The sequence below is a fragment of the Pteropus vampyrus genome, unplaced genomic scaffold (assembly GCF_000151845.1).
Source record: "Pteropus vampyrus isolate Shadow unplaced genomic scaffold, Pvam_2.0 Scaffold43, whole genome shotgun sequence".
NCBI classification, from domain to species: Eukaryota; Metazoa; Chordata; class Mammalia; order Chiroptera; family Pteropodidae; genus Pteropus; species Pteropus vampyrus.
In genome coordinates, this window is record NW_011888824.1 from 658,145 (window position 1) to 674,245 (window position 16,101).

General features: G+C 32.9%; 1 protein-coding gene across 1 annotated transcript in view; it reads right to left on the bottom strand.

The window, feature by feature from the left end:
- Positions 1-4,253: 4,253 nt before the first annotated feature.
- ENPP3 (ectonucleotide pyrophosphatase/phosphodiesterase 3) overlaps positions 4,254-16,101 on the bottom strand; it is a 62,746-nt gene continuing 50,898 nt past the window's right edge. The window contains exons 21-25 of the mRNA XM_023529799.1: positions 14,388-14,523; positions 12,466-12,543; positions 11,737-11,869; positions 9,966-10,122; positions 4,254-4,462 (exon numbers count right to left, since the gene is read on the bottom strand). Coding sequence (XP_023385567.1) covers positions 4,292-4,462; positions 9,966-10,122; positions 11,737-11,869; positions 12,466-12,543; positions 14,388-14,523 — 675 coding nt within the window. The 3' untranslated portion in view covers positions 4,254-4,291. The remainder of the gene's footprint in view (positions 4,463-9,965; positions 10,123-11,736; positions 11,870-12,465; positions 12,544-14,387; positions 14,524-16,101) is intronic.

The window sequence follows — 16,101 nt, forward strand, 5'->3', positions numbered from 1 at the left end:
TAAATAGGCAAAGCACGAAGGACTTTTTTTAGGAAAGTGAAACGTTCTGTATAATCTTATAATGATGGATTGGATATATGTCATTAAAAGGAAAGAACTAGATGGAGAAAGCGAGGACACTTCTGAGTGCCTTTTTTCATCTAATTTTAATTTCTGGAACTGTATTAATATTTTACATACTCAAAAAAAGTAAAATTGACCCAACAAAGATTAGAAAACCTATAAATGGAATATAAACAAAAACAAATGAATACTACTATTATTTCAAAGAATAATATAACTATACTGAAGGAGAAGTAAAATTAATTTAAGTAATTTTGGAACACAGAATTCTGACTACAAATTCTTAGAGACACAAAGAACTGGATGCATTTCTTGAATTCCACATAGTAGGTATGTTTCTCTCAGTGGTATTAGTTGGCAATTCCAACACTGCTGTATTGTAGGATCAAGCGAATGAATAAGTATATTGATCATGCTGGGAACCAAGTCTCTCACCTTGGGAGAAGGGAGATAAAATTATGAAATAGGAAAAGGTTAGAAAGAATCATAGTATTAAATAGTAATTGAATTTATAAGTTATAAGTAAAAATAGAGCTAGAAATAAAGAGATATAAACAAAGAGATACAGAGATCAATATATTTTTATTGACTAAAGGGGCCTGGATACAATGATAACCCCAGAAGTGATTAGGGCACCAGTGCCTACTAACTGGAACCAGGGCTCCTTGGAGAAATGGCTGATCCAGAGTTAGCACAGGGAAAGCACAAAAGAAGCTCAAAACACTTTCACTGGTATCAAAAAGTAAAGAAGTACTCAAAAATAATGAGGATATATCAAAAGGACACAAGAGCTCTCTTTAAAAAGCTACTAGGCCAAATCTGGGGCAATTTAAGTACCAAAATTAAAAAAAAAATGATTATAGTGTATTTTAATCCATTAGAATAAGGAAGAATCCATGAGTCTATACAGATAATGAACAAATAATAAACAATCAAACAAACAAATAAAGAATGCTTTTCCTTATAGTCGAATGCTAACAAATATAGAAGAAATAATGGCTATTTTAAAAATCACTCTCTTGCAACTGTCACAGTAAAAATTGAATCAGAGAAGAATTATTAATGGATACTAAAGCCAGCGGGTAAAAATTTAGTGAGAAACAGAATATTTATAGGGTCTCAAGCGTCCCCCTACAAATAACTTTTAAATTACAAAGGGAAAAATACTATCTTTATGGAAGAATGCCTGATGAACACCACCTTAACCAAATGATGAAATTTGGCATCAATAAAATGGCACAATGAACATCTTATGCTTCCAGATATGAAGCACTGAGGACACTTTATCCTGGATGTAATATTCCTGCCAAAAATGCAAAACAGAGATCTAATTGTGAGGAAACATTAAACAAATCCCAAATTGAGGGACAGTCTTCAAAATAAATGACCTGGAATCTTCAAAAGTGTCAATACTATTTAGTAAAAGCTGAAGGACTGTTGTACATTATGAAAGATGAAAGAGAAAAGAAAACTTAATGCAATGAATGATTGTTTTGAACCCCAGAAAGAAAATATTATAAAACGTTATTGAAAATATGAGAAAATTTTGAATTAGGTCTATGAATTAAATAATAGTATTGTATCAACATTGAACTTCCTGACTGTGGTTGTGTAGTTAATGTCCTTGATCTTAAGAAATACACAGTGAAGAATTGGGGAGTAAAGAGGCATGTTGACTACGATGTACTCTCAGAAAGTTCAGGGGACAAAAATAAAGGTAGTGAGGAGCTTACCAATTGGTAAAGCCGGGTGAAGGCTATACAAGAGTTCTTTATACTATCCTTTCAATCTTCCTGTATCTTTGAACTTCTAAATAAATATTTTTGAATGAATGCAACTAACTTTGTACTTTCATATTTAAAAAATAAAATAAGCTCATTATAAAAAATAAGCTACATACTAAAAGTAGAAAAGTAGCAATTGCAAATCCCCTGTAATTCCATGACTTGTCATTGGCGTCCTTCCATCAGAATAATTTTACACACACGTATTTCTTTTTAATGTGATAATGAGTTTACAAAAGGAAAATAGAATGTCACACAGTCTCTATGTAAAAAAATGTAACTTTAATTTTTCTCTGACTGAAATTTTTATTTTGATGTTGAACACCCATTTGATCTGATATAAATAAAAATTTAGCCAGTTTGAGAGAAACTCAGAAGCAATGAGAGCATCCAGAGTTAAACTTAGTTTGGGTTGTAACCATCTTCCATAGCGAGGTCTAAATTCCAGGTGATCTTATCTAGTGTCCAGGCTTCAGTGGGGCAGGGGAACATTGAAGGGATTCTATCTATACATAGGATATTAACATTTTTACCATATAGCTAGGAATAGTTTCCAGTTTGTGTCTAGTCTCTCAGTTTCTCTATATTGTACATTTTTCACTGCATAAATTTTTAAACTAAATCCTACAAGTAGAGAAAATGTTTTTTAAAACTCCAATGGCATTAAGCTAATATTTCAATTAGTTGTAATTAATGACCATAATTCGATTTACATCCTAATAGAAAGTTTGTTTTTTTAAGCTCAGGTCACAAGATTTTCCATCACCAGAAAGCTAGTGTCTCCTGGAAGAACAGTCTTTATAGCAGAGAAGAATCTGAAAAATTGACAATCTAGTAATCCAAAAGGTCAACCAATGGTATTGCCCTTCAAATATGTACTGGAATCTCTTTGATTAATAATTACATCTTGAAAAAGTAAAGAGATTCATATATGGAGTTTTTTTTTTTTTAACTTTAAGCAGTACAAAAAAGGCACAAAATAAAAATTTTCTCTTTCTTTACTATTAATTGCTGCATCTCTCCACCTCAACTTTATTATATAAATCAGGAGTTGACAAACTACAGCCCATGGGCCAAATCTAGCCCTCCTTCTAAAAGTTTTTATAAAGTCTTATTGGAACATAACCACTCCAATTCCTTTTACGTATGATCTATGACTACTTTCTTGATTATTAAGCAGAGTTAAATAGTTGCAACAGAGAATATATGACCTAAAAATTTTATTATCTGGCCCTTTATAAAAAAGTTTGCTGACATCTGAAAAAGTATGACAGCATACTATACATGCTGTTTTACCACTTGCTTTTCATTTAATAATAGATCAATATATAGATCAGCTTTTTTCTTTATAGTAGTGAAATAGTATTCCACTGTTTAAATAAATTCCATAATTTGCTCAACCAGTGTTTGAGGTGGTTTTCTGGTCTTCACTACTGTAAAAGATGATATTTTCATGCATTTGTACAAAGTATATCTTGGCAGAGTTTTTACAAGTGAAATTACTAAATTAAAGTAATGTGCATTTTTATTTTAATGAATATTGCCTTATTGCCAAATGTGAGAATTTGTATGACAAAACTGATTGTAGAATCAATTTAATTCCAAAGCGAGACCTACTTCTATTGTTCTCTTTCTGTTTAGATAAGCCTGGGTAGAAAAATATGACCAAAGATAATAAATGAAATAATGAATATAATAAAGATTTGAACAGTTAACTAGGAAACATATGAGGAAGACAAGCACTCAAAAAAAAGTTTAACATCATTAGTCATTAAAAAATGCCAATGAAAACTACACAGAGATTCCACCACATTCTTATTAAAATGCCTAAATTTGAAAAGACTGCACATGCCAAGTGTTAGAAGGAGATGAAGGAATAAAACATTCATACTACTCACGGGAACATAATATAGTTAGTTTACAGCCACTTTGGCAAAAACTCCATTTTTGATGTTTGATCCCTGACAACTTTCAGGTACCTTTCCCTTCCCTCTTTTGCCCCACATCTGGGCAAGACCATAAGAAAACCTACCTGCTTCCTTCCATGGAACACCAAGTTTAAGCCACGCAGACACTGCCATTGGGAACCCTCACTTCAGCCCCACCTCTTAAGATGCTAAAAAAGCCAGTCTCCCACCTTGCATAACTATGAAATGAATCAGAGTCTTTCTTCTTGAGGAAATCTTTTGTTGTTTAATGTATGAGCATTAAATTGTTTTTCATATCGAAAGAAGGAAAGAAGGTATAATAGCACAATCTCTGTGAAAAAAAAATGTAACTTTCAAATAATACATTTTCATAGAATTAAAAAAAGAGAGATTGGAATAATGAATATAATACAACATGGTTTTCAGAGGAGGTAGGGAAAAATAGAAAATTTTTTTCGTGATTCTTCAACAGAAAAAAATCATTTACATTTTGCCAAAATTTTAAAATATATTTAGTTAAATAATGGTTTCAAATGTGGGTAAATATGTCTTAAGTTGCAAAATTTCAGAGACAGGCTGTACTTTTTCCTGAAAAAAGTCAAGCCCAGTAAGAAGTTCCACATCGCGGACTCGGGCAACATGTGCTTTCACCCTTTCTTCAATCCATACAGTTTCTGCCTTATGTTCCTAAAGAAAAGAAACAAAAGACGTTTCCATAAGGCATAATTTTTCATTAATAGAAAGATATTTTGTGACTTAAAAGTTGTCTTTTTTTCTGTGGTTTTTATTTTGCTTTTTTTTTTTTTTGGTATAATTGACATACAACATCCTATTAACTTCAGGTGTATACCATAATAATTCAATATTTGTTCCTACGGTTTTGACTGCCTTAAATCATAGATACAGCTAAATTTTGTTTATTAAAATAAAAAGTAAAACAATAGTACAGAGTATATTATAACAAATATAGACCACCACATAGCCATAAAGTTTAGCCATTTTTATATCTACTTCACTCAGATATAAATTTTTAAAGAAATGAAATATTACAGATGAAGTTAGGTCTATTCAGAGCTAATCATTTCATGAGTCAGTTTGAATCCAGTCTGTGTTTTTAAACTTTTACTGCACATCGATACACAATATATAGTATTGATTTATGAGTTTTCAAATTTATATAAATGATGTTATAAGTGGTATTTGATAATTGCTTTTTCATTCACTATTATGTTTTTAATCTATCTATATTAGAACCAGTTAAATCAGCTGTGGTTTGGGGCAGCACCATTTTTTGATTGTCATACTGATGATATTTTTGACATTATAAATAATACTGTAATGAATAACTTGGCACATGCCTCTTGTGTTCAAGAACGTGAATTTCCGGCACACACAAATGGAACTGCAGCATTAGAGAGTCCATGCAACTTTATCAGCTAGTAAACCTAGCACTCCTGTGTTTGTACCAATTTCCACTTCCACCGGCAACGGAAGATCATCCATATCTCCCTACGTCCTTGCCAAACCATGGTGTGAAACAGTGTTTTACCCCTGTTTAAATTTTATTACTCTGAGCATATTTTAAATGATCTTTTCAGATATTTCTGGTCATGTGACTTTTAATGAGTTTTTACAATATAAAATATGTTCAATAATTTGGAGCCAGGGATTTCTATGAAATTCCTATTCTTTATAAGTTTTCTTATATTCATATCATATCGCTAATTTTCAGTTAAATTTAAAAGCTTAAAAGTTTGTTTAATTAGATGAGTATGTTTTAATAACTCTCATTTGACTTCAGCATGGTGGTTTACTTGTTTTTTAAATATGCAGGCTTAAAATAGGCAGCTATTACTTGAGCCAGAGGAAGTATAAGAGGAAATTACTTTTAGTTCCTGACCACTAACGCATTTCTCTGTTGTGAGGTTTATGAGGTGAGTTCATTTTTTTTGAAATAAATATGTAGTGTAATTTGAGCTCATATTTCCAGTGGAATTCTAATTCATTCCTATGTTCCTGCCTTTACTATTTCACACGTCAGCACTACTTAATATTTTTGAGAACTTTTTTTCATAAAGTTTCCTTCTACGGGGCTTATACTACTCTATTCTCTTCTGGCTTATTTGGTATCTATCCAATTAAATGTTTACTGAATATCTGACAGTCTATCCTCTTTTAAGACTGCAATTAAATAACACAAAACTATATCTACGCAGGGGTGATACTCAAGCTTCCTAATACCAGGTAGTTCAACAGTACCCACCAATCTGAACACGAGGCAGATATAGACAACTACTCCACTTGTACCAGTGAATCCCAACAGAATAGCGGACTTACATATATACAGGTTTTATGAGCTATATTTAAAGATATGCTTTGGAATATATATAAAAAATATACACACATATATATATGGATATGTATTAGAACTGTTAGATAAATAGAAATATTTATACCTCTCAAATACAATTCACTTGTTAGTCTTTTGAGACAATTTCAATTTCAGTATTTTTCTCCCCTAACCACTTTCATACTCTCTCTCCTTAACTACTTGTTATTTTTGTGACTACAGTAATAAAACTGCTTTATCAAGGACAACCTGAGTGAATTTATTTATTTATTTATTTATTTGTTTGTTTGTTTGTTTGTTTTGGTTCTTTCACTTAGTTGATTACCCCAAGCTTCTGAAAGTTCCTCCTTTTATTTCCATGGCTCTAACTGCTTATTTGTTTGATGACATCTTCTATTTCCTCAACTGAATCTAGGTTTTTTTCCATCCTGAAAATATAGATATTTTCCTCAATTTGATCTTATTTTACTCCCATGATTTAATGCCAAATCTATCTCTACAGTTCTGATTTCTCTTCCAAATTCCATATCTGTATTTTCCAATATCTGCTGAGCAGCTTATAATAATTATGGGCACTTAGACTTGTAGCAATATTCTCATTTATATGACAGGAATTTAACAACACAAAATTGAGGGTTGGGGAAGGAAAAGGAGGACAGAAAAGATGAAAGGGACAAAGGACCAAAGAAAATAAATAAGGTAGAATAAATCTAGTTTCCTTGATCACATATGAGGTGAATTGTGAATCCATCATTTCTATAACTGGCGTCAGTTCTCTCAAAAGTCTTATGGCGGGAATTAACTTATTAACTTCTCCGGATTGAGTGATTAGATATTTAAAACTGCAGAGTTTTTATATAACAAACCTCTTAAAGCAAATCAACTATTTCGCTAGGTGCTTAAAGCACAATTACCTGTTCTAACGCTAGAGGAAATATTGGTTGATTTGGACTTATTAAGGTACAGTTTAGGTACTGTACTTCTTGGGTGATTTGATTAGAGGGGATTTTCCCTACACACAATTACACTTTATGTTGACTTTAGAATGTTAACGTCATCATAAGATGTGATTTCTTTATAATAGTCACTATTTGCTAACTATTTATTGATAATTCTTAGGATTTTATATGAAATATCTCCTTTAATCCTCACAGTAACTTCATAAGGGAGGTTAATTTTTTTATACAGTTGAGGAAAGTGACATTCAGTTATTTATCCAAAGAGGCCAAATCAATAACTGAAGCCAGGATGTCCAACACCAAAACCCATGCACTTAAGTTCTATTCTATACTACTTCTCATATATCCTCCTAGACATCCAACTAGTTTCTCAATATGAAAACCAACAAGAACAAATTCATCTTTCCCAAAAGAACTGATTGTCTTATATATTTCCTGGCCAGTCATGCCTAAATTTTTAGTCACCTTTGACTCTCTCTCGTCCTTTCCCTCTCCTCCGCCAGACCTAATCGACAGCCACATCTTATTAACTTCTCAATTTCTCTTATGATAGCTTGGTTTAAGTTTGCTTTATACTCTTCATATGTGTCTCATAAATATCTTTATATATGTCATATTATTATTATACTGAAAATTTCTTAAAATTTTGGATAATGTTTAGTTCATTAGTAATGATGTCCTACTCAATAAAGTTGACGTCTTATGAATTTTGAGGCTACCTCCACTTTGGATAATCAGGGACGGTTTTGTACTGTTTATACTTTATCTTGAGGTGCAGGTGAAATTTTTAGGAGATGGGAAAGAAGGATATTCTAGAGAAGAGAAGAGCATGAACAGTGATGTTGAGGTAGGAAAACTGAAGCTATGTTCAAACAATTTTGAGGACTTCGGTTGGCCTGGAACTTGGGTAAGCAAGGGTCAACTGAGGGTAAATTGTGAACTACAGTAAATTGTGTACAGACTGGGAGATGTTTGTTTGTTTGTTTCTTTGTTTGGTTTTTATTCAGGGTACATAATCAAGGTTTGGGGATGAGAAAGTATGTCATAATAAAAAACTGAAATTTAAGTAAGTTAGTAGTTGTAGATAAAGGTGAAGGGGATAAAGCCAGAAGACAGTAAAACTACTTAAGATTCACTTTCAAAAGTCCTGAAAGAAGGAAATAAGGACCTAGATCAAGGATAGTAAATAGTTTCTTCTTTGCACACCCATTCTAATCATCCCATAACGGCTACCTAGAAATACTGTGACAAGGAACTATTTAATCACAATTCAGTAGTGAGGAGTACCACACTGTATCAGTCACCAATGTCTGCCACTGGAAGAGGAGGTAAAGAGTAATGGCTTACCTTTGTCTAAACTAAATAAAATTCTGACCAAAAAAAGAAAAAGGTAGGAAGAGATTTAACTAGACAACATCTCCTGATAGCTTCTTTTTTAGAAACTCTTTCTCACTCTAAGACTACAAGTGACCTACCATGTAGCCTCTAGTCTTTGCCCTCCATCTTTAGTCATTAAAAGACCATTCACTCAAGTTCAAATCCTATTTTCAAAATCCAACTAGAATGTCACATACCAAGAAGTATTTCTCCTTTGAAATTCTACAGCAATTTTGTCTGTCCCTCTTTGCACCATTTATCTCTTCCTTCTATTTTATTAGGGTCCTAAGTGCTAGACTATGAGCTCCTTTTGATAGAACTCATGTCTGATGTATCTATGTATCTCCCATAGTACACAGTATAGTGAAGGCAATTATATGGTGAGCACCTGAGAAAATAGAGATGAATCCTAATCTAGCCTAGAATCTAAACTTTAATTTCCAGTCTCTCATAGCCTATGAAATTTTCCATATGAACACCCATTTCTACAAACTTGACATGCCTAAACTTAATTACCCTATGTACCTGCCAAAATAGTTCTCATTCCTAACTTCCCTTTCATTTTCCTAATTATCTACATTTAAAATCTCTGGTTCATCTTCAACTCCATTTCCTTTGGCTCTTACATCCAATAAATTACCAAATCCTCTCCAATCTTCACTCCCTCCTTGGAAGATTCTTCCTAATTATCTCAATCTGTTCAAATTCTGCCCATTCTTCAGGGCCCAGCCCTTCTCCCACCAAATACAAGAGTATTTGGTGATTAATTCCAACTTTGTGACATCTCTTACTTTTTAATTTGTAAAATAATTCTTATATTAGTGACTGACCCATTTACATGTCTATACTTCATTTAGCTTCATTCGTATTTCATTTATCTATCTCATTTATATATCAACATTATATATGAACTCCTTGAGGACAGAGAATGTATTCCTCCTTGGTGCATGCTAAAAAGCTTCTATTACAATACTGTGCACTTAATAAGTGCTTAATATATTTGTTGAATATATACTGGAATAATACACGATGTTAGAAAAGGAATGTTACTTGAACTAACATAGTGTGTGTGCGTGTGTGTGTGTGTGTGTGTGATTAACTTCAGACCTCATGTTTCAAGTTGATGAAATATTCATTCATGAAACATTTATCTAGTATCAACTTTGGGACAGAACCTTAGAATTTGTGTCCAGAATCAAAATATTAATAAGATACCACCACTTCCTTTATTATTGAGTGTGAATAAAATGTATAAATAAAATACACAACAAATGCATATATAAACACATGTTCATGTACGCACATAGATCTTTACATTGATATTAATTATGTAAAAATCAATAGTCTAAGGAAAAGTTTTAAATGTGGTTATTTTTAGTACAACTCTACCCATGAAACACCTAAAATATATATATAGTTGTAGTTAGAGCCACTTTTTGAGGCCCAGTCGAGCTCTGCCTAATCTTCTCCTCAGGTCCCAGGGGCTCTACTGGAGCATACTCACCGGGCAGCTCTCCATGTTGGTAGGGTGGTGAGGGATGATGAAGGATAGGACATCCAACCACTCGGGGCAGGTGTCAGGGGTGTAGTTCTTATTTTTACAACTAGTCAGCATCACAAAATAGTGCGTTGGGATGGGAACGCTGTTGTTGACTACATATCTGAAAAAAACATATTTGAAAGATTTGATGTTATTATACATTTACTTCTGAATATTATAAATGTATTTTATATATTTTTAAAGAAAGACCAAGGTAAATATAATACAAGAAAGCAGATGAATAGAAAGTACAAAAACTTATCATATATTTTTAGACTTCAATGAGCCAGAACAGAGATTTATAGAAGTTCAAGCTTGCTTATTTTAACATTATGGAGAAATATTAGAATACAAAGAAAAGCAGAGTGCAATATTATGCCTCCTCTGTTTCCTAATTTTGTTGACTTTATACTTCATAGTGACATTTCCTGACAGAGCAGGGGCTGAGAAAGAAGAGCCAGGATTCCAACTCTAGCCATGCACTTCCACTAGATATTGAGATGTGTTCCAACCCTCTAAAATTCTATGACTTACAATGTCTTCTCAACTTCTGCATGGAGGTGACCTGTGCTACCAACTTCACAGTGTATACATGGGAATAAATCCATACAACTGATATGACGGTCTTTTAGTTTCAGATAACAAACGTGAAAGTGCTTTTAAAAGTTTTAAGTACAAAATAAAGTTAAGCTATTAGCATGAGTCCACTAAAGGAAATATGAGCTTGTATAAATACTAACATATTATTGTAACTTAGAGTTTCTCCATGAACTCAGCACTAGACTGCTTGGCTTTTTATCCTGGCTTTACCACTTATCGGTTGTTGAACACAGACAAGTTACTTAACCTCTCTCTGCTTCATTTCCCTCATCTCTAAATGGGGCTAATAGAATCTAATATAGGGATGTTTTGTGGATTAAATGAAATACAATAAGTGCTGAGAAAAGTACCTAGCAGGTACTAAAGTGCTATCAAAATGTTTGCTAGGATTATATATATTTGGTGAAATATAGGATCAATAAATCCTGAAATAAAGACAAGACAAACAAAATAGAAAAAGACCACACAGTAGTCATATATGTTACTTTACCTGAAGATATAGGTAGAAATCATTGCTTTAAATAATCTATGCTCAGATTACACAATTGTGTAGTTTTGCCCTTTATACATTTTTATAACAAAGAGAAATAATGGATGAAACTTCTGAAGCTCTCTATTCCTGTGTACTGCCTTCAAAGGTAATTCTTAGCAACCAGTTATTATCAGATTTAGTACAGAAATGTACATTTAAGTAGGACTGCTTTTCTACATGAAGCCTACATCCTCTCTGGAAGATACTTTTATGAACCAGCCACTATTGGACAATTTTATAAATTGTCACTACTTGATCGTTTTCATTTATTGCCAGACTGATTCCATATTTACCGATAGTAGAGTGTCTTAACCTTAACCTTTACACATTTTCCTTTGCCCATTAGTTTAGAAATTTTCCAAATAAAAATTTTGCTAAACTTTTCCTGGACATTTATTCTTTGCCTATTAGTTAAAATATTTCCCATAAAAAATTTTTGCTAAATATTTGGATAGACTAGTTGAACATAGTCAATAACGACATCTTTGTATAAATATACTATGTAATATTTAGAATACTGAGCTTTTATTCAAAAGATTGAAGTTTCCCCTCATGATATCCTATTGCTAAACCAAAAGGTTCATTTAGTTTTAAATTCCTTACTCTGTAATTTCACTTGGAGCATCAAAACGACCGTCGTAATTATAATCAAATGCTGGTCCACTAACCACATTTACTCCATTTCTTTCCATGGCATATTTTACAAGAAGAACATTGTGGAAGTAATCCCATATTTCTAAAAATAAAATAATGAATTGTTAAAAAATCTACCTCTATTAAACATGGAAATATTTTCTATTATATAGACAGGTACGTGTAAATAGCATCAAATTCTGCTTCAATATAGCCAGTGAGGATTGGGTAATTCTGCAAAATAGAATGGACAAAATAGAATGGCCTCATTGATAACAGTTTTTGTTGTTAATATCATTGCAGTCTCAAAATTACAATGAAATATGTCTTCAAATTTCTTCCCAGGACTGAGTTGCTTCAGGGACAGTGAGTATTTAAATATGGTCAGAACACACATACTACCTTATTAATTATGACTCTAGGGATTTACTTAGGGTGAATGTCAGTAAGATTTTGTTTTGTAAATAGCCCTTTAGAGTTACATTAGGATAAAAAACAAATTATCAAAATTCTAGCAACAGGTCACCCGAGTTGAAGTAAGTTGAAAAAATTATGTCAGAGATCTTTCTTATTTCTATATTTAAAACATTAAAATGAGATGACAATATCAGGAACAAATTGCAATTAAAAATGTGTTTAGTTATAAGTTCATAGAGTCACTTAATCATTTTTAAATTAATAATCTAAATATATACTTACTTTTGAATGCTTCATACATAGGGACCAAATTACTTGTAATCAAAGCATCGTATTGACTATCAGAAGTTCTATTGTTTCCTGCAAAACAAGTGAATTCTATTAAATCTAGCCATAAGAGAAAATATGACACACTACATAATAAGCAAATACTGTTACATACTAATCTAAATTTATTAGCAGTCAAAACACGGAAATCCTAAGCACTCTCCAATAGGGGTAATCAGTAATGCAGACAGTTTTATACCTTTAAACATGTGGTAGGTAGAATGGTGACCCTCAAAAAGATGTGTTCAAGTCCTAACCTTCCTACACCATGACTGTGATAGGAAGGAAAAATAGGGTCTTTGTTGATGTAATTAAGAGTCTTGAGATGAGGTTATCCTGTATTTAGGGTGGTCTCTAAGTCCAATGACTGGCATCCTTATACAGAGAGGAAGGGTCGAAAAGAGAAGAGACCCAGGGGAGAAGGCCTTCTGAAGATGGAGTGGTGTGTGTGCTCTAGAGCCCCAGGTCCTGCCTGCCGGCTGAACCACTCGAGTAAAGTGCTATGTCCCTCTGTGCTTCATTTGTCTAATGGCATCTATCATGGAAATATTGTGAAGATTTAAAAAGTTGCAAGCCTACACATGAGTATTATAATACTGTTTATATTTAAACTACCCTTGGGAATCTTAACTAAAATTTAAATCCAAGGCCAGTGTGGGTGGACACCAAAAGGCAATGAATATGTTGTTGGTCTTTAACTTAAGATTTCACATACTGTTCAGTCCTCAGATATCCTAAAATTCTTTTCTCCTTTTAAAACTAAGCCCTACAAGTTGGGAGGTCAATATAATATTAACTCCTTTTTAGAGAAAAATAAGAATTAGCTCACAATGGAATTTTTAACAGACAGAATTTATAGTGGAGAGTTACAAGAAAGTTTTGTTTTATCCTTAATATTTTTTTAGATAAGCTATTTAGTTATGAATTTCATTCTTTTGTTGAGGCTTAACAGATAAAATTTTGTATGCTAACTTAAATTTTTTTATTAATAAATCATTGCAACTATTTAAGGTTTATCCTAGGGTTTGCTTAAGTTTGGTAGATCTAATTGTCTCTAAATATTTTAATAAGATATCAGTTTATTTATCCTAATTCTGTGTTAAAAGTTTGAATTGATATGCCACTTGTTTTCATTAAGCCTTTTCTTCCCCACTGTAAATAATCTTAGAATCTCTAAATTATAAATCTCTAAATTGACCTCTTTGGTCATGGCTTCCAGAGAAATGAAGCAAAATATCAGGAATGAACCCATTCCCAGAAGCTGAAATTGTTGAAAATCTCATGGGTGAGTTAATGAAAATGACATTTCCTGCTGAGTGGGGAAGAGATATGAGTTTTAGAAAAATTGAACTGGTTTTTGCATGTTCCCATGAGAGATGCTTTCTTAAAAAAAAAAAACAAAAAACAAACAAAAAAAAAACCGTAAAGTTCATTCAGCTGCTTAATCTAAAATTTAAAAATTTTGATTATATAGCATGAGTGAGAGGCTTGAGTTCCAGCCTGATTTCTTTCCACAGGCGCAGCTACATGCTTGATGCAGGCCTTAGCTTGGGCTGTAGCCAGAAAAAAAAGAATGTTTTTTAGACACTTGTATCCCTTTCCAAATAATCTGTTTTAAAATTAAACTTAAACTTGCCAAACTTTCTGAACATCTGGGCCAGATTAGAGCTGATGTGTGGTTCCCGCTGCAAAATTTATTAGTCTTTATTATAGCTGTTGCACTGCATCGGGCCAGCCCACAACCACTGGAAGCCTCCTGGGCAGCTAGTTTAGCCCAAGCAGATAGTTTCGCTGGGGAGTATATGTTTAAGGCACATGCCCACATCCAGCTGATGAGGGCTTTCTAAGCTGCTGCTCTAAAAAAGAGTTATACTAACCAGGAGGATAGAGGAAGCCGTGGGTGATATTCTTGTGTGCTAAATAGAAGGAACATTTTTGGCTCTCAGAAGGAGCAACCCTGACATCAGCCCGCAGACAGTCTGGGACAGTGGGAGGAAGAGGCGATGTGTCTCCCTGTTGAAAGAAAGAAAAGAAAAAAAAAAAAAAATTACGCCCACAGTTGTGGCTCACCCATCACCTTATATGGTTTGTAACTTCCCTAGAATGTTTTTCATTTAACCTTTTCCTATTTTCTTAGTGAATCAGTTCTACGCAAGCAACAAAAATGGATGTCTTCAGCAATGTTTTCTTCTGTGGTTCCCTTCTGGTTAGGGACACCAGGAGGGCAAATCAAATACACCTTGGAAAGAAAAACTTGCAGGATAAAACCTGAAATGAGAGCAGAGGACTAATGGGAGCTACTGCTAAAAACCAAAATCCTTTCAGGATTTAACTTTTACGCAGCGATAGATGTTGTATTAACAAATAAAAATAGAAAATAAAATATAAACTTTTTTTTTAAATACATTGTACACATGATAGTATTCTTCAGTTCAGCAAGAACGTCTAATGAACCTAAGATTAATTTTAAAAAGCCATAGTTGTCTAAACTTACTGATTTGGGGATTTTAATAAATCTGTAGCTATGTTTTATCATGAAATACAGGAATTCTTAAAATAATTTTCTTTGTAACTCTATTTAAAAATTAATAACATAATTTATTCACTAGTAGACATCCTATAAATATGCTGCCTAATCCCACTATTTAAGGTAATATAGTATTACATTATCTTCAAATTTTGATTAGCATATAATTATAAGTAAATATTTAGCTATTCATTTAATTTTTTCAGAGATTTTGATTTATATGCCCTCTACTGCCCGCAATGTATATATTTCTTAACAATTTTTTATAACATAAAATGAAAGATTAAATCAAGATGTCCTCTCTCTCTGTTCACTGCATTGTGCTAAAAGCAAAAATTAGTTATGGCATCTAAAATGTATATGGTAATCATTTTATCAAGTCATCACATTGTACACCATAAACTTACACAATGTTATATGTCAATTATATCTCAATAAAGCTGGGGAAAATAAATAAAACTTACAGGATCAATTTCCAAAGGAAAAGGCAACATACTGTGTGCTATAGTCGTAGACAAGAGGGTACAAAGATGAGGTATAGAATAAGTAGGAGATGAAGATGAGGGAAGCCTGGAGAGAGCCAAACAGAGAATAGACCCCTTAACATACTGTAACACTACAGTTGGAAAACTCCGTACAGAATTTGAATAGGCCTCTCAACTTGATTGAACACACTTATCTCTGCTCCTTTCTAAAATCCCATTAAAATGGCAGTTATGATAAAGATACATAAGGGAGGATAAGAAATTTTCAGAAGTTGAAATCAAATAAATATATTTGTTTACTATTTTAACCCAGCTTAGTAGACCAGTAAACACTGAAAACCAAAAGCCTATGGTTGGGGAAAGCACAAACAAGCTGATTCCTACTGCAGAACCACAAGGTAGAACCTGATGTTTCTTAAAGACAGGCAATGTGTGTAGGGACAGAAATAAGATAGATCGAAGGTTTGTAAAACAGGCTAAACAGAATCTTTACTCATTGGAGAGGTTGAACCAGAGGGATGATCAGAATAAAGGACACAAGACACCCCAGAAAGCAGGTGCCCATGTTGGAAGCAATGG